The sequence below is a fragment of the Hemiscyllium ocellatum genome, chromosome 12, assembly GCF_020745735.1.
Source record: "Hemiscyllium ocellatum isolate sHemOce1 chromosome 12, sHemOce1.pat.X.cur, whole genome shotgun sequence".
NCBI lineage: Eukaryota > Metazoa > Chordata > Chondrichthyes > Orectolobiformes > Hemiscylliidae > Hemiscyllium > Hemiscyllium ocellatum.
The window spans coordinates 77416896-77444096 of NC_083412.1; the positions used below are offsets into that span (position 1 = coordinate 77416896).

General features: G+C 42.3%; 1 protein-coding gene across 1 annotated transcript; it reads left to right on the forward strand.

Moving 5' to 3' along the window:
- The first annotated feature begins 1255 nt into the window (after positions 1 to 1255).
- On the forward strand, positions 1256 to 26209 carry LOC132820844 (interleukin-10 receptor subunit beta-like). Its single transcript, XM_060833192.1, has 7 exons — positions 1256 to 1361; positions 12455 to 12578; positions 15256 to 15440; positions 15544 to 15704; positions 18445 to 18589; positions 22998 to 23155; positions 25246 to 26209. The coding sequence occupies exons 1-7, from the start codon at positions 1304 to 1306 to the stop codon at positions 25408 to 25410; spliced, it is 996 nt and encodes a 331-aa protein (XP_060689175.1). The 5' UTR covers positions 1256 to 1303; the 3' UTR covers positions 25411 to 26209.
- The last annotated feature ends 992 nt before the right edge of the window (positions 26210 to 27201 follow it).

Below are 27201 nucleotides of genomic sequence, written 5' to 3' on the forward strand. Positions count from 1 at the left end.
CGCAGATGGTGTGGGAGGGAAATATATCTCTGGTGGTGGGGTCTGATTGTAAGTGGTGGAAATAGCAGAGGATAATGTGCTGTATTCAGATGTTCATGGGGTAGAAGGTGAGGACCTGGGCTGGGAGGGGGGGTTCTATCCTTTTTGTGGTTGGAGGGATAGAATTCATGGGCAGGTGCTCTGGACGGCATTGTTGATCATGTGGGAGGAGAAGTTGTGGTCTTTGAAATTGGAGGCCATCTGGAATGTCCTGGAGTGGAATTGCTCCTCTTGGGAGCAGATATGGTGGAGGTGGAGGTATTGGGAGTAAGGGATAGCATTTTTGCAGGGGTGGGGGGGGTGTGGTGGGACGTGGTGTAGTGGGAGGAGGTATAGTCCAGGTAGCTGTGGGAGTTGGTGGCTTTGAAATAGATGTCCGTGTTGAGTCGGTCACAGGAGATGGATACAGAGAGGTCCAGAAAGGGGAGGGAGGTGTCCGAGATGGTCCAGGTGAACTTATGGTCAGAGTGGAAGGTGTTAGTGAAGTTGATGAACTGTTTAACCTCCTTATGGGAGCACAAGGTGGCGCCGGTACAGTCATCAATGTAGCAGAGGAACAGGTGAGGAGTGATGCCGGTGTAATTGCGGAAGATGGAATGTTCCACATATCCGATGAAGAAGCTGGCATAGCTGGGGCCCATGTGGGTGCCCTGGCTACCCCTTTGGCCGGGAGGAAGTGAGAGGATTCGAAGGAGAAGTTGTCGAGGGTGTGGACCAGTTCCACCAATCAAATGAGTGTGTTGGTGGAGGGGTACTGGTTGGGTCAGTGGGAGAGGAAGGAACTGAGGGCTTGGAGGCCTTCACCATGGCATATGGATGTGCACAGTGACTGGATGATGGGACCAGGTAAATAATTTTTTTAAAATTGCTCACAGGGTGTAGGTGGTGTTGATGAGGCCAGTATTAATGGCCCCTTCTCATTTCTCTGCAGGTGGTGGTACCTCCTGCAGAACGTTATTCAATGAAAAATAGTATCAGTTCTGGCTATGAACGTTCAGGAGATAATGCGCCCACAGTGTATCCGTAGCTGTTTCTGTGTTAATATACCTGCATTTTCCGTGTACCAGTAATTTGTAAACAATTACGTTGGTCCAAGGGTGAACACTGATTGCATATTTGTGGGATGTGTCATTGGTGACTGTTTCAGGAACTCTCCGCCCAACATTGTAACCCTTGTTCCAGTTTTTAGCACCTGCATTGGAAGAATGAGGAAACACTGATGTCAGTAGTCCAGTAATCTGAGACACAGTGACTCAAGGGAGACATGGCAGTGGACACAAACTTGATTCGTTGCGGCCTCACAGCAGCTTTCATATTTACAGGTTAGTAACCAAAAGTATCGTTTAAAACATTTTTAACAGCGTGGTTATGTCGGCTTCACGATAGAACCGTGAGTGTCGATATTCAGGAAAATTATAGAGTCGAGGAATTATGGTTTCAGTTTGTAATCGCTGTCCTTGATCCAAGTTGGATGTATTTTTGTTCTTGGAGCTATGGGAGGCGTTAAATCCATAAATTCAACGTTGTGACCTGTTCATATGGTTTATTTCCCCTTCTGTCTTGTAATCGGATCCACAACGAACCTGACTAAATGGTTTGTAAAAATGTTGGGAAAACTTACAGAAAGATCTTCCTTGAAGAGAGCAGCACTGTAAGAGAGACCAGCACACAAATGTACTGTGGTGGAACAGGGCAAGGCCAGTTTTGTTCTGACCCTGTGGTTACAGATCAGCCTCTGATCTGATGTACAAAGGATAAAACCATCAGATTCCCCATAACCATTATTGCATCAGTGATCATTGCAGGATAGAGAGTATAATTTTACATGGGAAGGGGAGGCGCCCGTCGGATTTACAAGTGGAGTTACTGCTTCAGAGAAGTGCTTCACCAACCTATTTGGGTTAAAAGAGGAATTTAAGGTGACGGCCCAGATTATCCTGGGCTAGTGGCAGGCAGAAGTGGGAGTGAGAGGGGAGAGGTTGGTGGAGAAAAGCTACTGGACCTTGTCCTTATCAATCTACATGTGGTAGATGCATCTGTATGTGAGAAACAAAGCTCACTCACTGCAATAATTTCAGTCCGAGACAAGATCTGACTCAGTAGTGCCCTTTATTTCACACTTGTAAGTGGGTGTGATGTCCACAAGGCAGGGACAAAACACACTGAATTCAACAAATACTCGATATTTATATAATTTGGTTCCTACATTTTTTTTCTTATTTCATTGTTCCCCCCCCCCCCCCCCTCCAAGTTTACATCCTCCACTTCCCTAAGACCCATTACTCCTGTTTATCTCGTGTCTTATCCGGTCTTGTCTGTGAAAAAAATGCTCATTCCTGTTCTCAAGGCCATTTGACCTCATCCTGCTGTGGGCACATCCTTGCCTTACCATTATTTACTCCCTCCGTCTGTGCTGCTCTTCACAGCATCTTATCACTAAGCCCTTTTAATTGGGATTTGTTCCTCTGTTTCTGTAAAAGTGGGAAACAAATGTTTATACCTACTGTTTATACAGGCCTGTCTTCACAGCATCTTACCACTGAGCCTATATTTTTTTAACCATTGTCTTACAGTCCTATTTCTTTCTTGCATACATTTTTAGCTCATACAAAAAAAATTATGTATTTCCTCCACATAGTTCCCATTCTTGTTGACTCAGCTCCTGGCTGAAACAATTACACACTGATGTGAGTTCATTCACCTTGTATCAGAAATTATAATTGAGAATTGCAGAAGTAACATTAATTTACCATATCCCACATGTACATTAAAGTAATGGCAGTGGTGTCCTTGTGAAGATGAAGCCCCCTCTGTTGTATCACCCCATCAGCCTCCTCTTGATCATCAGCAAAGTGACACAGAGGGTCATTGATATTTGCTGTTAAGTGGCACTTATTCAGCAATGTCCTGCTCACTGATACTCATTCTGAATTCCACCACAACCACATAACTATGGAACCTGATTACAACTTTGGCCAAAACATAGAATAAAGAGCTAGACTCAAGAGGTGAGGTGAGGGTGACCATTTGACCAAGTGTGGCATTAAGGAACCTAAATAAAACTGGGAGCAGTAGGGATCAGGAAGAAAACTCTCCACTGGCTTGAGCTAATCTTCCCTGCTCATGACCTTGGCATGGGCCTCAGAAAATCCCTCACCAATGCACACCCTGTTCTGTCTTGGAACAATATCAGTATTTTCACACTGTTGCTGGGTAGTGAGTTCAATCTGACAGTCATCATGCATCAGGCAGAGGCTCAGGAGAGAGGCTGGACTTTCATGGTAACAGGTGGCGATTAATATTCTTAAATGGTGTTTATTACCAACACTACTGCACTCACATCAATGTTAACCCATTATTTAATCCTAAATACAACATAAGCACTAAATAAAAAAAAACTTTTATCATCATATAACCATTGTCAATTGTAAAACTCATCTGGTTCACTCATGTCCTTTAAAGGGTAAAGTCTGCCATGCTTACTTGATCTTCCTTATAACTGCCCTTTAAAATGGCCTAGCATGGGAAATAAATGTTTTTCCAGTCAATAACACCTAAATCCAATGAATGAATAAAAATAATTATCTCTTGTTCTTTCTAATTGTCATTCTCCTTTCTTCCCTTTTCTCACTTCTCTTTCTTTTTAAACATAACCAGAACATTGCAGTCTGAATAATGAATTATTTTAAGTTTTAATCGTGTTACTCTTTCACAGTTACATTTTAAATTTCTTCACAATGTTCTTAATTACCTTCTCAATGAAAAGATCATTTGTATAAAATTGAATCTCCTAAGCCTCAAAACCTTATGACATATGTCCAAATAATACCTCTTTATCATGCTTCAACACACATGGTATGCTCACCAGAAAATGTAAAAAAAACCACACAGGAAATTACCTGCTACACTGGGTCCGAAGCAGACCCTCTGCAAAAATACACCAAATTGCAGCCTACCTGCTCCACAGGGTCCAAGGAAAGATCACTTAACTGGAAGCATTTAGAATCCACTCCACCAGGCCACTGGACCACAGAAATGTAAGAAACCTGTGAGGAAGCGAGGTAAGCGTGCCGGCCTGCTAATAAGACTGAGGCTACGTGGTTTCAAGAACCCCCCCTCCCCCCGACTTCGTTGTTTATTCCGAATAAATGTACAATCTCTGGAGAACAAGATGGACGCACTCAGATCACGCTCAGCTTCCAGCGTGAACTGATGGACTGCTGCGCACTCTGCTTCACGGCAACCTGGCTCAACCCATCCATTCCCGACTGCACTTCAGGCTGATGGTTTTTCAATCCATCATATGAATTGCACAGCATTCTCGGGTAAGACAAAGGGTGGACGGGTTTATTTTTAATCAACAACTTATGGTGCATGGACATTGCAACCTTGGGCAGCCATTGCTCCCCAAACCTTGAACTCCTCACCATCAAATGCCACCCCTTCTATCTCCCATGGGAATTTACCACTGCTATACTAACTGCTGTGTACATATCACCACAAGCAATGGTTGAGGAAGCTCTGGATAATGCTGTTCTCCACCAGTAACACCCTGGAGACGGAACACACTGAGGCCCTGTTTGCTGTGACTGGCAACTTCAATCAAGCCTATTGTAAGAAGGTGTTGCCCAAGTACCACCAGAACATTACCTCCCCCACCAGGGGCCCGAACATTTTAGACCACTGCTGCACCACTGTGAAGGATGCCTACCACTCCACCCCCCATCCTCATTTCCAGAACTCTGACCACAATGCCATGCTTCTTCTCCTGGCTTACAGGCAAAAGCGCCAGCAGGAGACCCCCTCACGGATACAGGTTCAGTGCTGGTCGGAGGAGGCAGAGGATGAACTCTGGTGCTGACTGGAATTGGCAGATTTATCAGCGTGTGTGGAGGACTGCATACCAAGGAAGTCAATCCAGGTGTTCCCCAACAGGAAACCGTGGATGAATCAGGACATACAGAACCTGCTAAAAACGAGGTGTGAGGCCTTCAGATCAGGAGACCCACTCAAATATAAGGAATCCATGTATGACCTTCTCAGAGCCATTAAGACAGCCAAGGACCAATATCGATCCAAACTAGAGACCCAAATAGACACCCGGCGACTAAAAAGACTGAATAACATCACAGGTTCTAAAAAGAAACAGTGCAAGATAGCAGACGATGACATATCCCTCCCAGATTGTCTCAACGCCTTCTGTGCTCGCTTTAAGCAGAATTTCGGTGGAGAGGTAACACCTTTTCCGACAAGTCCTGACAAACCTATCCCAACAGTTACTGCACCAGAGGTCAGATCAGTTTTCCTTCATGCAAGTCCAAAGAAAGTGATGGAACCAGATGGAGTACCAGGCTGTGCACTCACAGCATGTGCAGATCAACTGGCAGAAGTCTTCTCGGATATCTTCAACCTCTCCCTACTGCAAGCCACTGTCCCTGCCTGTTTCAAGAGGGCCAACAAGATATGTATGTACCTGTCAGGCAGGAAAGAAATGGTCATGTGAGGGAGCCTTGGTTGACGAGGGAGGTTGAATGTCTAGTAAAGAGGAAGAAGGAGGCTTACATAAGGTTGAGGAAACAGGGTTCAGACAGGGCAGTGGAGGGATACAGGATAGCCAGAAGGGACCTGAAGAAAGGGATTAGGAGAGCTAAGAGAGGGCATGAAAAATCCTTGGAGGATAGGATCAAGGATAACCCCAAGGCATTTTATGCATATGTGAGAAACATGAGATGACGAGAACGAGGGTAGGTCCGATCAAGGACAGTAGTGGGAGATTGTGTATTGAGTCGGAAGAGATAGGAGAGGTCTTGAATGAGTACTTTTCTTCTGTATTTACGAATGAGAGGGACCGTATTGTTGAAGAGGAGCGTGTGAAACGGACTGGTAAGCTAGAAGAGATACTTGATAGGAAGGAAGATGTGTTGGAAATTTTGAACAACTTGAGGAAAGACAAGTCCCCCGGGCCTGACGGCATATATCCTAGGATTATGTGGGAAGCAAGAGAGGAAATTGCAGTACCGTTGGCAATGATCTTTTCGTCTTCACTGTCAACGAGGGTGGTACCAGGGGACTGGAGAGTAGCGAATGTTGTGCCCCTGTTCAAAAAAGGGAATAGGGATAACCCCGGGAATTACAGGCCAGTTAGTCTTATCTCTGTGGTAGGCAAAGTAATGGAAAGGGTACTGAGGGATAAGATTTATGAGTATCTGGAAAGACACTGCTTGATTAGGGACAGCCAGCACGGATTTGTGAAGGGTAGGTCTTGCCTTACAAGTCTTATTGAATTCTTTGAGGAGGTGACCAAGCATGTGGATGAGGGTAGAGCAGTGGATGTAGTGTACATGGATTTTAGTAAGGCATTTGATAAGGTTCCCCATGGTAGGCTTACGCGGAAAGTCAGGAGGCATGGGATAGAGGGAAATTTGGCCAATTGGATAGAAAACTGGCTAACCGGTCGAAGTCAGAGAGTGGTAGTAGATGGTAAATATTCAGCCTGGAGCCCAGTTACAAGTGGAGTTCCGCAGGGATCAGTTCTGGGTCCTCTGCTGTTTGTAATTTTTATTAATGACTTGGATGAGGGAGTTGAAGGGTGGGTCAGTAAATTTGCAGATGATATGAAGGTTGGTGGAGTTGTGGACAGTGAGGAGGGCTGTTGTCGGCTGCAAAGGGACTTAGATATGATGCAGAGCTGGGCTGAGGAGTGGCAGATGGAGTTCAACCCTGCCAAGTGTGAGGTTGTCCATTTTGGAAGAACAAATAAGAATGCGGAATACAGGGTTAACGGTAGGGTTCTTAGTCAGGTGGAGGAACAGAGGGATCTTGGGGTCTATGTACATAGATCTTTGAAAGTTGCCACTCAGGTGGATAGAGCTTGTAAGAAGGCCTATGGTGTATTAGCGTTCATTAGCAGAGGGATTGAATTCAAGAGTCGTGAAGTGATGTTGCAGCTGTACAGGACTTTGGTTAGGCCACATTTGGAGTACTGTGTGCAGTTCTGGTCGCCTCACTTTAGGAAAGATGTGGAAGCTTTGGAGAGGGTGCAGAGAAGATTTACCAGGATGTTGCCTGGAATGGAGAATAGGTCGTACGAGGATAGGTTGAGAGTTCTCAGCCTTTTCTCGTTGGAACGGCGAAGGATGAGGGGTGACTTGATAGAGGTTTATAAGATGATCGGGGAATAGATAGAGTAGACAGTCAGAAACTTTTTCCCCGGGTACAACAGAGTGTTACAAGGGGACATAAATTTAAGGTGAAGGGTGGAAGGTATAGGGGAGATGTCAGGGGAGGGTTCTTTACCCAGAGAGTGGTGGGGGCATGGAATGCGCTGCCCGTGGGAGTGGTAGAGTCAGAATCATTGGCGACCTTTAAGCGGCAATTGGATAGGTACATGGATGGGTGCTTAATCTAGGATAGATGTTCGGCACAACATCGTGGGCCGAAGGGCCTGTTCTGTGCTGTATTGTTCTAGTTCTATGTCCTATGTTCTAACATCATCCCTATGCCTAAGAAGGCTCATGCAGCATGTCTCAATGACTACTGCCCAGTGGCCCTAACTTCGGTTGTCATGAAGTGCTTTGAAAGGCTGGTCATGGCATTAATCAACTCCAGCCTTCCCACTACTCTTGACCCACTCCAATTTGCCTATCGGATCAACAGATCCAGGCCCGCTGCCATATCACTTGCCCTTCACTCCTTCGTAGAACATCTTGACACCAAGAACAGCTATGTAAGAATCCTAGTCACTGACTACAGTTCAGCCTTCAACACGATTATCTCCTTGAGACTGATTACTAAACGTAGTGATCTTGGAATAAGCCCCACTCTCTGCAAATGCATCCTCAGTTTCCTGACCCACAGGCCACAATCAGTGAAGATTGGGAACAATATTCCATCGTCACTAACACTCAACACTGGAGCCCCCCAAGGGTGCATACTCAGCCCCCTACTGTACTCATTATATACCCATAACTGCGTCACAAAATACTAGACTAATGCCATTTACAAGTTCACTGATGACACCACCATAATCAGTCGAATCCCAGATGGCGATAACCCAGACCACAAATGGAGATGGAAGTCCTGGAAAATGATGCACTGAGAACAACCTAGCTCTCAATGCCAGCAAAACCAAGGAACTCATTATTGACTCATGCCCCCCTACACATTAACAGCACAGAGGTGGAATGAGTGCAGAGTGTCAAGCTCTTGGGAGTGGTCATCCACAACAAGCTTTCTTGGACACTTCACGTGGATGCACTGGTTACAAAGGCCCAACAACATCTCTTCTTCCTCAGGCAGTTGAGGAAATTTGGCATGATGGCGAATATCCTTGCCAACTTTTATAGATGCGCCATCGAGAGCATTCTATCTGTATCACTACCTGGTATGGCAACTGTACCAGTCAATATAGAAGACGGTTACAGAGCGTGGTGAACTCGGCCCAGACAATCACAAAGGCCAACATCCCATTGATAGAATCCATCCTACCAGGCCGCTGTCAAGAAAAGGCCGCCAGCATTCTTAAAGATCCATCCCACCCTGGCAATGTTTTTCTACAACCTCTACCATCGGGGAGAAGGTACAGAGGCCTGAACACATGCACCAGCAGGTTTTGTAACAGTTTCTACCCGACTGTTGTTAGAATATTGAATGGACTCACAAACTCTTAACATTTGCCTGTATCTGTGTTTTTGTTTTTGCTGCTGTTTACCTATTATTTACTATCTATGCTACTTAACTCTGTGATCTGCCTGTGTTGCTCGCAAGACAAAGCTTTTCACTGTGCCTCGGTACACGTGACAATAAATTCAATTCAGTAAATTCAATTCAATGTCAGAACAGCACACTAATTCAAAGGTTAATATTTTGAATTTATCTGCAAATATAGTATTAATCAGAACCAAGAAAGTACAGTAATAATTTAATAGTATAATATTTGACAAATTAAAAACTTCCTACTGCTAAAAAAGGAGATAATTGGGGAACAAAGATGGGTTTACAGGAGGTGTACATTGTAATAGAGGAAAAGCAATGGTCACTTTGGAATATTGCATGCAATTCTGGTCTCCTTCCTATCAGAAAGATGTTGCGAAACGTGAAAAGATTCAGAAAAGATTTACAAGGATGTTGCCAGGGTTGGAGGATTTGAGCTACAAGGAGAGGCTGAACAGGCTGGGTCTATTTCCTTGGAGTGTCAGAGGCTGAGGGGTGACCTTATAGAGGTTTATAAAATCATGAGGGACATGGATAGGATAAATAGACAAAATATTTTCCCTGGGGTAGGAGAGTCCAGAACTAGAGGACATAGGTTTGGGTGAGAGAGGAAAGATAGAAAAGGGACCTAAGGAGCAACGTTTTCATGCAGAGGGTGGTGCTTGTATGGAATGAATTGCCAGAGGAAGTGGTGGAGGCTGGTACAATTGCAACAATTAAAAGGGGCATCTGGATGGGTATATGAATAGGATGTATTTAGAGGGATATGGGCCAAGTGCTGGCAAATGGGATTAGATTAAGTTAGGATATCTGGTCTGCATGGACGAGTTGGACCAAAGGGCCTGTTTCTATGTTGTACTTCTCTCTGACTTCCTGTCTGAAATGTAGGGGCAGAGATGTGATGTGCAATTTTTGAACTGTATGTTAAGCCTTGAAGGCAGTGAAATTGCCAATTTGATAGATGAGGTGTTGCCTATTGAGTTTGTGCAGAGATTAAGTGAAACAATGTGGGAGAACAGAGGAGTCAGAGTGGAAGTGTAATGGAGAATTGAAATGGAAACTCAAAGTTGTGCTTGTGTAGAAAACAAAGGTGCTCCACAAGACAATTACCCACATTTGTGTTTGCGTTCCTCAACATAGAGGAGGCCGTATCATGTGTAGCAGGTACAGAATGTTAAATTGCAATAAGTACAAGTAAATTACTGTTTAACTGCGGGGTTCTGTATGTGAGAAGCAGGGAAGCAAAATGACAGGTGATGTATCTTCTCAGCTTACCAGGGAAAGCGCCTTGGTACAGGAGATGAGAGTTGGAGATTGCTGAGGAGTGGTCGAGTGTAGAGGAAGTGGAGAATGACCTATTGAATGTAGAGGATAGTGGAATAGAAGATGAGGACAAGGGAATGTTCTTATGCTTCTGGGAGGGAGGGGTAGAGGTTAGAGCAGAGATGTGGGAAATAGATTGGGCATGGTTGAGGGCTTGGGTGGAGGTAGATTCCTGGTCAAGAGGAAAGGAAAACATATCAGAAACATTGTTTTCACTATCCCCTTATACCTTCTCCTGTCTGGCCAATCAATCTGCAGTATCCTTTCCTTACATAACCAACACGTGAATTTTGAGACAAGCACAATAAGAACTCCTCGTCTTCTCCACTTCTTTGGTCAGTGGTCTGGGCCCTGTCCCACTCCTCCCTGCACAGCACCTGCCTTCAGGATTCCTGCTCTACGTCACCCCTCCCTCTGGTCTCTTATCCTCGCTAGATCTTTTCCGCCTGAGAGTAATGACTCTTTATAAGTCTGAAGCAGAGATTGCCATTGCCTTTGTGACTGAGCTGTTTGCATGTTTAATTAGCTGCTGTCTTAGTCCTCATGATGATTTACGATTCAAGCAAACATATTTGTCAATCTCAAAATTAAAGAATGAAATTTTATGTAAGTTTCACCATAACTTCAAGAGCCATGCTTTTTAAAATGAAAATCTGAAGGATCGTTAAAAAATTGAAACACAGTCCAGAAAGCTTTCAAACATTACTTTTCTCTTCTTAAAGTTATTTTTGGAGTAAAGTCGAAGTAGTAAGGGCAGACTTTCTTAAGACACTTTCACACCAATTCCAGTAACTCAGTTTTGTAATTTAGCATTAGACTAACTTGTAGTCCAGTGGTAGTGTCCCTACCCCTGAGCCAGGAAGCCTGGATTCTCGGATCCAACTGCTCTAGGTATGCGTAACAGTCTCTCTGAGCAGGCTGATATAGCGAATGTCTGCATTGCAGCAACTATCAAATTGGCCTGAAGGTAAATCTGCAACCACTAACTACAGAAATAAAGTGTGTTGTAAAACAGCTTATTGCCTAAACCAGAAAACAAGGAGGTGGTTTGTGGACTGTTTCATATCATTGAGTCATCTCACTTTTAATTGTGAGCTGCTCCAAAAATTGGAATGTCTTTGGATTAATTCAGCATGAAATGCAGCTGGACACCTGTTTCTGGGTTAAAGAATACCACAAAAGAGAAGAGGTTTGTAGTCAGGGGTGAATTGCATGTCCTGAATTGGATTCACCTGATTTTCCATCATAAGATCATAAGATGTAAGAGCAGACATAGGTCATTAAACCCATAGAGTCTGCTGTGTCATTCAAACAGATCATGGCAGATCCATTTGTCTAAATGTGTGTAAAATACCAAAAAGGATCTGTATGAGCTTGCAGCTGTTTCTGGTTTGGTTCCAATTTGAATAATATTTGGATCTTTCTTCGGAAAAATATATGACTCTTCTGGATTGGAAATTTTATCTCAACATTTAAGTGATTCAGATTAAATCCTGACATCCTTCTTCAAAACTCTTATCTTTACATAATAGTACATTATACACTCTAGGTAATCAAATCTCTCTCGTGTAGAAGCAATTGCATCTTTCTTCTCTGACTCTTGCACATGATTGCCAGTGTCCCTGCTATAACATGATACATATCACAATCTCATTACCATCAGACTATTAACCCATTATTGTACACTTCATGTAAAATTTTGCTTTCCACACTTTTGGCAATCCTTTGTACCAAAGACAATAACAGAAAACACTTACCATAACCTCCATATCACATATCATATCACATGAATGAAGATCAAATATGGGCTTTCATTTTTATGGGAAAAACCAATACTGGCCACTTTCTCTCAATGATCCCTTCCACTAATGGTACAGGAGGTTAAATTTCAAAAATCCTCTTCAGGACATAGTCTAATTGAACAGTTCAGAGGAAAGGGCAACATTATTTTGCCTTTTAAAGTGTAGATTGATGGTAGATATGAAATAATATCAAATGCCCATAGTGTGCATTCACCTTAATCAATGGTTTAATATTAATCACAGTGTATTTGATCCCAGCCATCCTCAAGAAGGTAATGAGTGGGAGCAAAGAAATTCCTCATGGGAGGAATTATAAACACATGACACTTGTGTGTGTGTGCCTCCGAACTGCTATTTCCAGAGTTCAACTTAATTTCCATCTCAATGGAGTGGGGTTAATAAAAACTGAGGAAAATACTTGCTTTGGTTAAAATAATGATTATGTATGACTTCATGCCAGTTGATCTGAAGCATACCAATAGAAGAATTTGGTGGAAATGCAATCCAAAACAATAGTCCTTTTTGCAAATATATATTGTATACAAATATATATAACTTTTCTTTTATCATCAATACAGTTTTTGGAAAGCTACCTGCACCACAGAATGTGAAAATGCATACCATCAATTTTAAAAATCTGCTTCAGTGGAGCCCAGTAATCTACCACAAAGGCAATGTTAATTATTCAGTAGAGTACCAAAGGTGAGTGGCAACAAAGGGACTGGAGCTTATAAAAATTACATAAATGGGAAAAGAATAAGTGGTCACACGGGTTTGTACCTTTTTTAAGATTCCCTACAGTATGGAAACAGGCTCTTTGGCCTATCATGTCCACACCAACCCTCTGAAGAGTAACCCACCCAGACCCATTCCCCTACCCTATATTTACCTCTGACTGATGCACCTAACACTATGAGCAATTTAGCATAGCCAATTCAACTGGCCTGCACATCTTTGGAGTGTGGGAGAAAACCCGAGCTACCCAGAGGAAACCCATGCAGACATGGGGAGAATGTGCAAACTCCACACAAGCAGTTGCCCAGGGCAGAGAATGGAACCTGTGTCCCTGGCGTAGTGAGGCAGCAGTGCTAACCACTGAGCCACAGTGCTGCCCCAAGTTGAGCATATTCACTTTATAATAGTTATCTGAAGAGACTATTGTGAGTGCTATTGCTTCCATTGTATTTTCAACAGATTACATAATCACTTAAGACGTGAATAGTTTGTTACTCAATTATGTTATAAATCAGGTAACCAAAACTTAGTGCTTGGTGAAAAGGGGACTGATCCAAATATGTAATTTAAGTTATGAAACTAAGAATTTTGAAAACATTTTTTCAATGCGTATTTTCATCTAGAATTTCAATAATATTTACATTTGTATAGAAACATTCATGATCATGGGTCATCCCAATCATCAAATGCATTACTTTTGAAGTATAGTCACTGTTGTGATGTAGGAACAGTAGCCAAGTTGTACTTAGCAAGCTCTCACAACCAACTACGTATTAATGGTCAGGTAATGTAACTTTCTGATGGTGGTTGGGAGATAAATATATACTGGACAATATGAGAAAACATTTTCACCTTTCAAAATCAAGGAACAAGAGTAAACCTTAAGTTCATTCTAGCATTTAATGGGAAGGAAGGTGAGAATGCAGGGTAGATGAAGGTGAGGGAGGAGGTGATAGGTAGGAGAGAAGGGTGGAGCAGATAGATGGGAAGGAGAATGGACAGGTCAAGTTGCACCAACCAACTCCACCGCCCCATGGCTGAACAATTTAACTCCACTCCCCTCCCAACTCCACCTAGGACATGTAGGTCCTGGGCCTCCTCCATTGCCAAACCCTAACCACCCGACACCTGGAGGAAAACGGCTCATCTCTGGACCTCGCCATCTCCATTTCTGGCGACCGACTAACCACAGACATCTACTACAAACCCACCAATTCCCACAGCTACCTGTACTACACCTCCTTCTACTCGCCTCCTTTAAAAATGACATCCCTTATTTCCAATTCCTCCACCTCTGCCACATCTGTTCTTAGGATGACCAATTCCACCTTAGAACATCCCATATGGTTTCCAAAGACTGCAATTTCCCCTTCCATGTGGCCAACAATGCCCTCCTGAGCATCTCCTCCTCTTCCCTTACCATCGCCCTTGAACCTCCACCCCTCCCAACTCACCAATGACAGAAACCTCCTCAACCTTCTGCCCTTACCTTGCACTCCAACCACCCTCATACACATCGCATCATCCTCCGCCACTTCCACCACCTACGAGCAGACCCCACCACTAGAGATATACTTCCCTCCCCACCCCTATCAGCTTTCAGAGAGACAATTCCCTCTGCAACTCCCTTGTCAGATCCACATCCCACACCTGCACACACTCCACTCACGGCACCTTCCTCTGCCACAGCAAGAACTGCAAAACCTGCGGCCACACCTACCCCTCACCTCCATCCAAGGCCCCAAACGATCCTTCCACATCCGACAGAAATTTACATGTACTTCCACAAATGTCATCTACCGTATCCGTTGTACCCTATGTGGTCTTCTCTATATCGGGAAGACAGGACGCCAACTTGCAGATCATTTCAGAGAATATATCTGGGATACCCACACCAACCAACACCACTGCCCCGTGGCTGAACACTTTAATTCCCCCTCTCACTCCACCAACGACATGCAGGTCCTGGGCCTCCTCCATCACCAAACCCTAACCACCCAATGCCTCAAGGAAGAACACCTCAATCTCGGCACCGCCCTCTTGACCTGTCCATTGTCCTTCTCACCTATTCGCTCCACCCTCCTCTCCGGCCTATCACCTTCACCCCTCCTTCATCTACCTGTCATATTCTCAGCTTCCTTCCTCCCAGCACCACTCCCATCCCATTTATATTTCAGCTCCCCGGCCCACAAGTCTCATTCGTGATGAAGGGCATGTGCCCAAAATGTCAATTCTCCTGCTCCTCGGATGCTGCCTGACCTGCTGTGCTTTTCCACACTCTCGACTCTGATCTCTAGCAACTGCAGTCCTCACTTTCTCCTCGTTTAATGAGATCATGGTTGATCTGCAGCCTAACTCCATTATTCCACACCAACTCATCTTTTCTCCATATCCTTCCATACCTTTGTTGAATAAAAATCTCTTGAGTTTGAAAATTACTAAACATCAATTCACAAATGTCTACCACACTTTGCAGCACCTTCCATAATGTAGCACTGCCTCGGTGTCAGTGGAGTGTCGGCCTTATTTTTGTGATTGAAAGTGAATCCAAACCCAGAGATAAGGGTTCATTCAAATGGGCCACCACTGGCATACACATACAATGTGCCTGATGATGACAAGCTTTCTTATCCTTTTTTTTTAGCTATTATGATAAAAATTTTAAAAAACACGCTCATTTTAAGAAAGGCTGCACAAGCATCACAATGACAGAATGCGACTTGTCCAGACTATCCATTATGGTTGGTTATTACCTGCGCGTAAGAGCTGAATATGAAAATGAGACATCGGAATGGGCTGTTATCGATGAATTTGAACCTTCTGCACATAGTAGGATTGTTTTTTGCTTTTTTATATTTTCCATTTAATTTGCTTTGGAATTAAGTATTTGTCTTGATTTTCTAAATGGATTACCAATGTCTTTGTGACATAGCTGAAATTGGACCGCCTTCAGTGGTTGTGAAGTCAAGGTTAGACATGCTCGATGTCAACATCATTGGACCTGTAAATGAGAATAATTACAAATCCATGCAAGAATATTTTTTCGACATGGCTTACAAAGTGTCTTACTGGAAAGATGGAGAGGAAGAAAAGGTACGTTTCACTGGACTAGAAATGTAGAGTTTTTTCCATTTTTTTAAAAGCACAACTACCTTGTATTTATAAATCCTGTTGAGCTAGAACACCTTTAATGTCATCACACCAGTTTGCAGGGATCCTGCTCAATTGAAGTGCCACACATAGACTATTGTGTGCAGTTTTGGTCTCCTAGTCTGGGGCAGGATATCCTGCCTATTGAGGGTGTCCAGCGAAGATTCACCAGGCTGATTCCCAGGATGGCATAAATATAAGGAAAGGCTGAATCAACTGGGCTTGTATTTGCTGGAATTTAGAATAATGAGGAGGTATCTCATAGAAACATATAAAATTCTGATGGGACTGGACAGGTTAGATGCAAGAAGGACATTCCCAATATGAAGGAAGTCCAGAACAAGGGGTCACAGTATAAAAATAAGGGGTAAGCCATTCAGGACTGAGATGAGTAAGAATTTCTTCACTCAGAGTGTTGTGAACCCGTGGAAGTCCCTCCCACAGGAAGTTGTTGGGGCCAATTCATTAGATGTATTCAGGAGGGAGCTGGACCTGGCCTTTGTGGCTAAAGGGATCAAGGGGTATGGGAGAGTTTGGGAATGGGATACTGAGATTGCTTGATCAGCCACTATCTTATTGAATGGTGGTGCAGGCTCGAAGGGCTGAATGGCCTACTCTTGCACCAATTTTCTACGCTTTTGATAAGCATGCACAATACTTTCAATATGCCAAAAATAATTTTGCAGTCAACTAAAATTGTTTAAGAAATAATTTATCCTAATATGTTATTAAATAATATATCCTTCCTGCAAGCATTTTTACTATTTTTATCCATCCTCACTGACATTGTCTCACCCATGCTAAGTGCAATTTTCCTATAAGGATGTAATTACAGGTCACAATGATTTTCTGAATTTATAGCTGCAATCAAAACCTGGTTCTACTCGTTTGTGAACTGCTCATTTCATCAAATTTAGTGACGAAGGATGCCATTTGGCCTATTCTGACCATGGTGGCTCTCTTAAAAAAAACTCATGCTTTGTGATTCTTTTCAGATAATTATCCAGTTCCCTTTTGATAACCACAATTAAATTTTGCTCCATCTCATGTCAATTACACATTCCAAATGCTTCCACTCACTTCATGGAAATGTTTATCCTTAATGTTGCTGGTTCTTTAGCCATTCATCCTTAAGTCAGTGTTCTCTGGTATTCAAACATTCTGCCACTGGGAACAGATTCTTTCTATTTATTCTGTCCAGATACCTCCTGATTTTGAATGACTTTGCAAAATCGCCTTTCAACCTTCCCTTAAAAGAACAGCCTCTCCAGATTTTCCACATTACTTTTTTTTACTCATTCATGGTACGTGAATGTTGCGAGAGAGTTTATTGCCCCTCCCCAATTACCCATGAGGTGGTGGGTTCAGCCATCTTCCTAAAAGGCTATAGAAACAAAAACTGAAGTTGCTGGAAAAGCTCAGCAGGTCTGGCTGCATCTGTGAAGAGAAATCAGAGTTAATGTTTTGGGTTGATTGATCCTTCCTCGGAGCACTGCGTGTTGTGTGACTTGAAGGGAATCTGCAAGTGGTGGAGTTCCCACATTTCACCTCATCAACAAACTCAATCAAGTTATAACGTTCACAATTTACAATTTTATTATAATTACTCAATTTTATTACTGCATAGCAACTGGCTGACTGTTAGTTATTACTCCTTTATTGGCTATTGTTAATTTTTTAATTGGTTTCACTGTTTACAGTAATGGCAATTCAAAGTGTGCACAATAATGTCCAGTGAAGTCTGATTGTGTGTTATACATGGTGTATACATGATACGTCCTTGTTTATTGCATGTTGTCCTGAGCAGAATATATCAATGGTAAGTATATGAGAGAAAGTAAAACAAAAAGCAGTTTAATTTTATCAACAGAGGCAGCTCTTTTCAATTACTTACAAACAGTTTGTACTATTGCACCTGTTGAGAAAGGGAATTGGTCACAGCTACAATTCTAATTAGAAGAAATTCTCAAAGATGCTTTTCCTGTATATCCAAGGATAATCGCAGAAAAAAATCATTCATTTTTACAGTCTGGGTATTAAAATCCTTGAGAATAAATGCACAAATGTCCAGTAGGTCAATTCTCAAACAGTAGCACCTTGTGTAGCAGTTTCAGACATGTGCATCAATGGAAAATTGGAATATAATAAATAAATTGTATTCTGTTCTGATGCTATGGTGGTTCAGTGGTTAGCACTGCTACCTCACAGCACCAGGGACCGGCGTTCGATTCCAGCCTCAGGTGACTGTCTGTGTGGAGTTTGCACATTCTTCCTGTGTCTGCACAGATTTTGTCCGGGTGCTCCAGTTTCCTCCCACAGTACAAAGATGTGCAGGTTAAGTGAATTGGCCAAGCTAAATTGCCCATAATGTTAGGTGCATTAGTCAGAGGGAAATGGGTCTGGGTAGGTTACACTTCAGAGGGTCAATGTGAACTGTTTGGGCTGAAGGGCCTGTTTTCACATTGTAGAAAATACCTGTTGAAACCAGAGTTTCCATGAATTCAGCAGTAATATCAGTAAAGTCTTGTATATTGAGAAGAATTGTGCGTGCCTACACGTAGCTTTATGAAAATATTGACAGTAATTCTTTGTAATGCTTCATTAAATATGTCTTGTTTTATCTGACTTGCTTCATCTATTAGATTTTGTAACCATTTAATGGACCTTTTGAATTGCCACACAGGTTGAGAATATTAACACTAATCAGAAGATGACAACCCTCACAAATCTTGAAGCTTGGACCACCTACTGCGTGAAAGTGGAACCTGTCTTGCATAACAGAAAAACACATCCAAGTTCAATTGTCTGTGGAACTACAATGGATAATGGTATTACTACGTTATGTGATTTGCACCATTACGGTATTTAGGGCAGTACAATCAACATTTACAGGAATACTACAGGATAAAACCACATGGTATTTGTGTGCATTTTCTCTGTTCATAAAAGCAGGGTCTTCTTGGCACTGATGTTGTACTGCTAAACCACATATTCCTGGCCCCTCATGCTGCTGGACAGCATGGGCTGGATTTTTTTAAACATTGTAGAGATTCTGTGGACCTTTAAAAATGACAGGTAGAATCTAGATCTGGATGTTCCGCCCAAATTCCAACAGATCCAAATGTTGCTAATCGAGGAAAAGAAGCATTACGTGAACCATTTGGACATGAAATCCAAACTCAAGGGATCCTTTGAATACACTGTGGTCTTATCCCACAGTGTGGAAGTCATGATTTTGAGGAAGAGATGTAAGTATCTGCAAAGGACAGATCAGGTCTATAGAATTGTCAAGCAGCAAAGTTATTCTAATCCCCAGCCCTTTAAAACTTAGTAAGAATCTTGTTTATGTCAATGGAAGTTGAAAAGACTCAAGAAGTACAGCTATTTAAATCCTCACCCCTTTAAAAATTGAAACATAAAAGCCTACATGTGGCAATGAGAATTGAAAAAAATCTATTCTAGTAACAGCAACTGCTAATTGTTGATATTACCCCAAGGAGTACAGTTAAGTTATTGGTAATTGTTGGCTGTTTTTCAAAATGACCAATTATTGCAACCGATTGATTATAAGTTTAGTTTTGTTTAGCAGTTCAAAGAGGTTAAAGGGGTCAGTCTTTAAAGTGGGCTTACAATTATAGGACTATTTGCTTTGATAAGGGATTGAGTACATAAGGGACCTTTAAGGTTTTAAGTGGACTTTCATGATTTTTTTTCTTAAAAGATTGAAAGCTGTAACAGATACCCAGCTCATTATTTTGCCCAATGAGTTCTGATGGCTCAGATTGGTAGTTTTCTGCAAGTATTAGAAAAAAAGAGGACAGGTGATCTATACTATAACCAAGGTTCATCTCTTGCCTCTAAAGGGAATTGTTGAAATCAATTCCATTTATTTTACTGGAACTTGCTGTGTGTAAAATGGAGTGTAAAACACCAGAAATAGGAACTGGTAATAAATCCTCAGGCCCCTTGAAGACATTCTGTTATATCTTAGCTGAGCTTCCTTATCAACTCCCATTCTCCTACACTATCTCTACATTGCTCTTGCTATCCAAACATCTGTCAGTCTTAGTCTGGAAGGTATTCAATGGTTGAGCATCCATAACTTTGGGAGTAGACAATTCCAAAAAAAAATTAAGAACTCTCGCAAGGAAGATTTTTTTCATCTCAGTTCTAATTGAGGCAACAGTTAGGTGGACAGGTTTGTTTTCTTTGTAACTGAGGCTGCAGGGATCTTTACTGATGTGTATAAAATTGAGACACCTAGACTGACTGTACAAGAGGATCTATTTTTATTAGTAGTCAAAAAGTGCGGCACTGGAGAAGCACAGCAGGTCAGGCAGCATCCGAGGAACAGGAGAGTCAATGTTTTGGGCATTGGTCCTCCCAGAGATGACCTAGGGGTGGGGTGGGGGGTGGGGGGAGTGGTGCAGTGAGAGAGAGAGACTCACTGAGATTCTTCTGGAGGGAGGAGGAGAACTTCTTCAAGGTAGGCATCCTTGGAAGAGGCTTTGCAGTAAGGTTACAGTGACAGAGAGAAAATGAGGACTGCAGATGCTGGAGATCAGAGTCGAAAAGTGTGGCACTGGAAAAGCACAGCAAGTCAGGTAGCATCCAAGGAGCAGGAGAATCAACATTTCAGGCATTGGCCCTTCCAATTATTTCCATTAGTGGCAGATCAATAGCCAAGAAAGCTTACTTAAAGTAATCAACAGAAGGATTAATTGGAAAATTGAGGAGGAAACATTAGAGGGCGTGAAAGTCTTTGCCTGAAAGGGTGGTACAGGCAGAAACAATAACTGGGGATACATTTGGACTCGATAGCTCTTGCTCAACTGGCACTAACATAATGGGTCTTCTTCTGTGCTGCATATTTCTATTGGTTGAATTTTACAAGCTGGATGGTTCCCACCCCCAGCTAAGATGGAAGGAGGGAATTCCAAAGGGAAAGTCCACCTTAAAGAGCTGCCTGCCAACAACTCCAGTTGGATACACTGAGACTACACTGTAGGCAGTCTCACCACTCTGAAGAGCCCAGACAAGTACAGAGTGGAATGTTTAGATAAGAGGAGTGAGGAAATGTTGAGTTCAAGACGTCAAGGAGAAAAGTTAAGTCAATGACAATTGTGGTGGGTTGAGGTGGCTGGTTGGAGGTTTACTTCTTTTCGGGCCCAGGGAACCTGGGTGTCCTGCCACCAATAAAACTCCAACAGTGGTAGGATGAGGCCCTTAAGTGACCTTCCCCACTCTCAGTAAAAATTCAGGTGGTCAGGGTTGGTTTGTCATGTGATCTGCCTCCCCCAACTCAGGAGGACAAAATAAAAGTGCAGGTAGGCCAAAGTTGACTTGATTGGCTATGTTTGGAAGCAAATTTAGCCAATATCTCATTCTCTAAGTGATTAGTCTTAATTACCCGACTCCAACCTGGATGATTGTAATTAATGTGTCACTAAAGAGAGAGGAGGGAGTTCTTCACATTCCCCGGAGAAACAATCTTAAATGGGTTTTGCAGGCATATTGTCTCCATTTCAGTGGAGTTGGAATACAGAATGCACAATAATGTAAATTAGTTGGCCATCTTGGCTGTGAATTTAAGTCACTTAGCTTCTTTTTTTAAAAAGAGTTTAATTCATGTTTCCTACAGAGGGATTGTAATCACTATACAAAAACACTAAAAAAAACTCTGGGTGTTGGAAATCAGAAACAAAAACAGAAATTGCTGGAAAAACTCAGCAGGAGAGAAAGCAGAAACCAGACCCAAAACTTTAATTCTGGTTAATAAGCGTTATTTAGTATAATGCACCTCTTCATGACATTGGTTATTTGCAATGACTTTGTGTCCTTTTCATAGCATACTTTCTCATCCAGCTTTGTATGTCAGCAAATTTGGATGCATGGCACTTTATAACTTAATTTAAGTCATTGATATAGATTGTAAATAGTTGAGATTCAAGCAGAGATCCCTGTGACACTCCATTAGTTGCAATCTTTCACGCCAAAAGTGATTCATTTATTCCTAATTTCTATTTATGTCTGTTAACCAATTCTTAATCTATGCTAATGTATTATTTCTGATCTCATGAGCCCTAGGACTGGATTTTTGCCATGACAAGAGGCTCTCTTTCATTGCATAAATGGCAGTAAAACCTAGAAACTGAAATATTAGATTAGACTTACAGTGTGGAAACAGGCCCTTCGGCCCAACAAGTCCACACCGACCCGCTGAAGCGCAACCCACCCATACCCCTTACCCAACACTATGGGCAATTTAGCATGGCCAATTCACCTGACCCGCACATCTTTGGACTGTGGGAGGAAACCGGAGCACCCGGAGGAAACCCACGCAGACACGGGGAGAACGTGCAAACTCCACACAGTCAGTCGCCTGAGTCGGGAATTGAACCCGGGTCTACAGGCGCTATCCTGCAATCCACATGGCACTTCTCTTTTTCAGTGGGGTGGAAATGGGGTTGGATTAGGATTTGTGTCTCCATGACTCACTGAGAGAGCTGACCACTTAAATAATAAAATACCACTTGGAATTATGCCAGTCTTGAAGGCCTGAAAACCAAGGTATGCAAAATTGGCCTTGTGATTGTAGGTTTAGACTCCATGGATGCAAGAAATTCACTTGCATTTGGTGTCAGCATACCACGAGGGTGGGATAATTGTCCTTGGTGAAGATCAAATGCCCTAATGTGGAGATCAGATTCCTTCTGGGGCAGGTCAGGTGATCAAGCATTGTAGCACGCAGGATAGTGCAAGAAAACCTACACTGTTAATGTGTTACAACAAGTAATGCTGCTCTAATGTTTCCTTATTAGATTCTGAAACCTTTGTCTTATGTTTTCCATAGTACATCCACATTAGCTTGTCAAGGTGAAAAGCACTTTTTTTTAAAAAAAACATTAAAATGTGTTGTTTTGCTGTCAGTTGTATTCATAGTGTGTGTGTTTTTCATTTAAATTTCTAGATTCACTATGCAAAGTAATGCACACCCTGTTGCTCTTTCCTCCCCTCTATGCTGATGGAAACATAGGACAGAACCACTTTGTCAAGTGCAAAACTACACCTTGTGGCCAACCAAATTAATTCATTCTTGCAACATAATTGAAGTTTTAGGCCTCTTGTGTTTCATCTTCATTGTGGTAGTTTCAGGTTCCATCAGTAATAGGTTTTAAGTTGTGCATCCAAATAATATTTCTTTACAAATGTTCTCCCCTTTGTTTGTGCTTGCAGGTAGAGTTCCAGTGTGGCAAGTGATTGTGACTCTTCTAGTATCTATGTGTGTTGTTTTTGGTGTGACGATGGGAATTTTCTACTCATCACATTATATTCACAAGGCTGTCAAACATAGTTTCCAACCTTCCTACAATCTCCCCAAGCACATAAAAGAGGTATGTAATACTCCAGTCGTCTATCTCCATTCCTGAATAACAAACCACTAAACTTAAAACATAGCCACAGCAGTAGGCCATTTAGCCCATTGAGTCTGCAATGCCATTGTAGATCGTGGATGGTCATCTCCTTAATTCCACTTAAGCACATCATCTCCATCTTCCTCAAATGACATCAGCCTCTAAAAATCTTTCAATTTGTATCTGGGACCTGCTTAATAGCTGAGCTTCCACCAGAATTCTCTGGTGTAGGGAATTCCAAAGATTCACCACCCTCTGAAGGGATTCCTCCTTACCTCAGTCTTAAAATGCCTGCCTTTTACCTGAGAATATGTCCCTGGTTTTAGGGTCACCAGTCCTGGTTAACATCCTCTCTAAATCCACCATGCCACATTCTGTAAGAATTTTATTAAGTATCAGTGGCAACAACGGAAACCCATTGTACATAATATTGCAGGTGAGATTTCACCAAATCTTTCCTCACCGGCAGCAAATCTTTACAACTGCATTTAAATTCCCTTAAAAAGATTGCTGTTTGTCTTTCTAATTCCTAATCTCCTGTCATTTGGCAAAACACGAGTGACTTCCAACTGTCTTTTTCTTGCTAGCTGCTAATAATTTTATCTCCGTTTTAATAAGCTTAATGTACGTGCTGTGTATATGTTGTGATTGTTTTCATGATAGATGGCAGAGTTTTACAGACCATGTCTGTGGAGGGTTTCAAGATAAGGGGCTTTTAGGGCAGCTGACTGTAACAGAACAATTCTCCTGAAAGTGAATAGATCAAACTAGCTATTCCTTACCAGATTCTAAACTGCTATTAGTTTCTAGTCACCAGATGACAACAACACATTGGGCAGTATTTAATAGAGGTGACAGGAATCTCGTCCCTGACTAGAGAATTGGCAAGACTCCCACATCACATCCTCAAGAAAGACCCAACTTATCATGGGCTAAATGACCATCCCCATCACCAAACCTGCCACAGGCAAGGGCATTAAATTCCATTCACAGTTGTTAAATGCATGCTTTTGAGGCAAGCCCTCCATCTTTTAGCTTTCAATGCGTGTCCTTTGGATAGTCAGCCCTGATATTTGTTCTTCAGGGCATTTTTAATTCCTCGTGTGACTTTGTGCATTATCAGAGGGGTGGATTTTGGGTTTTGGGTGGGTGGGTTGCGCTTCGGCGGGTCGGTGTTGACTTGTTGGGCCGAAGGGCCTGTTTCCACACTGTAAGTCTAATCTAATCTAAAAAAAACCTCAATGTTGGGATCAAATGGTGATCCCCAATGGAACTCGCATCATGAGCTGCCTACCGGCAGTGGTTTCCTTAGATTTTTCCCAATCAGAGTCGGAGGTGGCTCTCTGGCCATTCCTTCAAGGACTGAGAGTGGGCTCTCAAAGCTCGAGCTCCAATTGGAGGCTCTTCAGCAGAAAAGGTGCTGCAGCCTGTCATCGTAGATAAAGGTGGGCACAGGTGCCTCCATCAGCAGCTTTTAAAACTTATGATCAAAGAAAAAGGTCATCGCTATCTGGCCATCATTGTGGAGGGGGTGCTCCAGGCAGATAATCTACTCTTCCATCCTTGATCCTGTCCGTGGGAAAAAGGTTTGAGGGCAAGATGATGCCTGCAATGATGGAGGAAACGTGCAGGTTAATTGATAATCATGATGACTTTGTAAAGGTGGATATGAAGGTAAATGTTTCAGCTATTCTGTGCCAGCAATATCTCACAAGACGTAACAGATCCCTATTCCCTACTTGATTTAACAAATCAAGTTCAACTGAAACTTTGTAAATAGGATTGAGACATGAGTAGATGAAAATAAAATAACAGCCACACAAATATTCCGTAGGTGTATAGTATCCAAGAATATTTGAATACTTTATGTGTGAACTTATGATTGTTTTCTGAACTCCGAACTTCTTATTTATTGTCAATGGATTCGTTGTTAGTTCAATTCCAGCATATTGAACACTGAATCTCAGTAAATGATCACAAAAGTGCAACATCAATTATATTCTATGGAATTATGCTGATTTTTGCTGAATTGAGAGTGATTACCCTTAAATGCATGTTTTTTTGTACAGTACCTGAAAGAACCTTCACTGACATCTCACTTTCTGCTGCCCCCACCCAATTTGCATGAAGAATCATTTGACAAACTAAGTATTATTTCAGACATCCAACAGAGTTTTGATAACACAAACATTGACATGAATACAAATATGGAAATGGTCGAGAAACAGCCGTGAAGGAGGAAAATCCGATGACTGATGATGGAGAAGAAGTCAAAGAGGTGCAAAATAGTACCAACAGCAATCTTTATGGAAGAATACAGACTCTGACAGATCATGTTACTTGAGTGAGTCAAAGCTGAAGAGATGTTGAAAGAAAATGTCACACATACAACTTACACTTCTCTGAAATCTTTGTGAAGATTTTGTTCTGTATATTTCCTTCCGTTGTACATGAAGTTCACATCCTGTGTGTCTGCATAGCTTTCTTTCATTTCCTCTTCGGTGAACCATGGACATTTCTTGCAAATTTCAGTAAAGCTGGGAAAGTGTTATTCATTATATTTTAGCACTAAATTGATGATTTGAATGTTTTTTGGAAATGCTTTCGCTAAGATTTTTGCAACTTCTCTATTTTGTTTTTTCTTTCATGTTTTGTAACGAGCATTCATTTGGATTTAATGGGCTGAATTTTACCAAACATCAGCTAAGTTGCAGTTTTGGAGAGTTTTGTGAAGGGTTTGTGAGGAATTCTTCACACAACTCTCCACTGGCTAATTTCATTATGGATGCACCATGCCTCCATGGTGCCTGTTCCCACTATCCATTGCTGAGCATTGGTAGAAGGCACTGGCAAAACTTCTGCAATTGCCTGTCTTGGTGCCACACCTAAAGCCAAGCTGTGCACCACGTCAGGCACTGCAGGCCAGGAACTGTCCTTCACAGGCCACATGAACAGAGGGTACATAGGTGGCACAAGTGACAGCTCAGTGCATGTAGAAGCATACTTTCATAAATACATTACTTCTTTACACTATCACCTGTCTATTTGACTTGTCACTGTAACTGTGGCTACAAGAATCAAGCTACACAAGCCAACTTTCCTTGGTGGCACACCCTGTTAGGATTTTTTTTAAGAGAGTGCTACTCTTCCTCCAATGCCCAACATAGCACAACATCTTATCATTGAATCTTATCAATTCATTGTGAATTGTGGCCCAATATTGAGACTGTTACGGTTGCCTGTAATGATGTCTTCTTCACAGAACTGTTTGAGTATGATCAATTTATAATGGTGAATGACCATTGTCAGGATTACTTGTGACCAGGATGGAGGCCTGAAGGAGTAGGTGGTGAGTTGGATCCACCAGGCACCTGCTCTAAATTTCAAGTCAGGAATTGTCGCTATCCAGTTTCTATCTAGTATGTGGAAGAATACAAAACCACTGATAAATTAGGCACAATTTAGCTACTAATGAGATGTTAACGGAATGCAAATAAACCACTACACTAACAAGATTCATGTTCAGCTAATCAAATCTAGGATGCAAACTCTTATTTCCTTGACTTTGATAAAAATAGCCGAGAACAGAAAGGTTGCACCTTGCTCCGCCAGCAGGGATGTGATGGGTGGGATGGTGGAGAGGCAGGCAGTGTTCCATCTTGTTGATTGCCACAAGAAGCCACGCCACCAGGCCCAGTCTGCCTCGGCTGAGATAGCAGCCTGGGTTAGGACTGTGTCACAGATAAAAAGGAATGCACAGCAGTGCAGGAAGGAGGTCAATGACCTTGTGGGCTCCGCAACAGTAAGTGCTGGCATCTACTAATTCTTATCTCACATTCACAGAGCCACCAGTCACTCTAACTGTGTCAGTGCACACTCATCTTACTGAGGCTCATGGACTGTAATTCTCAACGATTGCAATTATCATGTCCACTCAACGTCTCACACCACCTCATCCTTCCAAACAACTAACCATCCTTGTCATAGAGCCATAGAGATATACAGCACGGAAACAGACCCTTCGG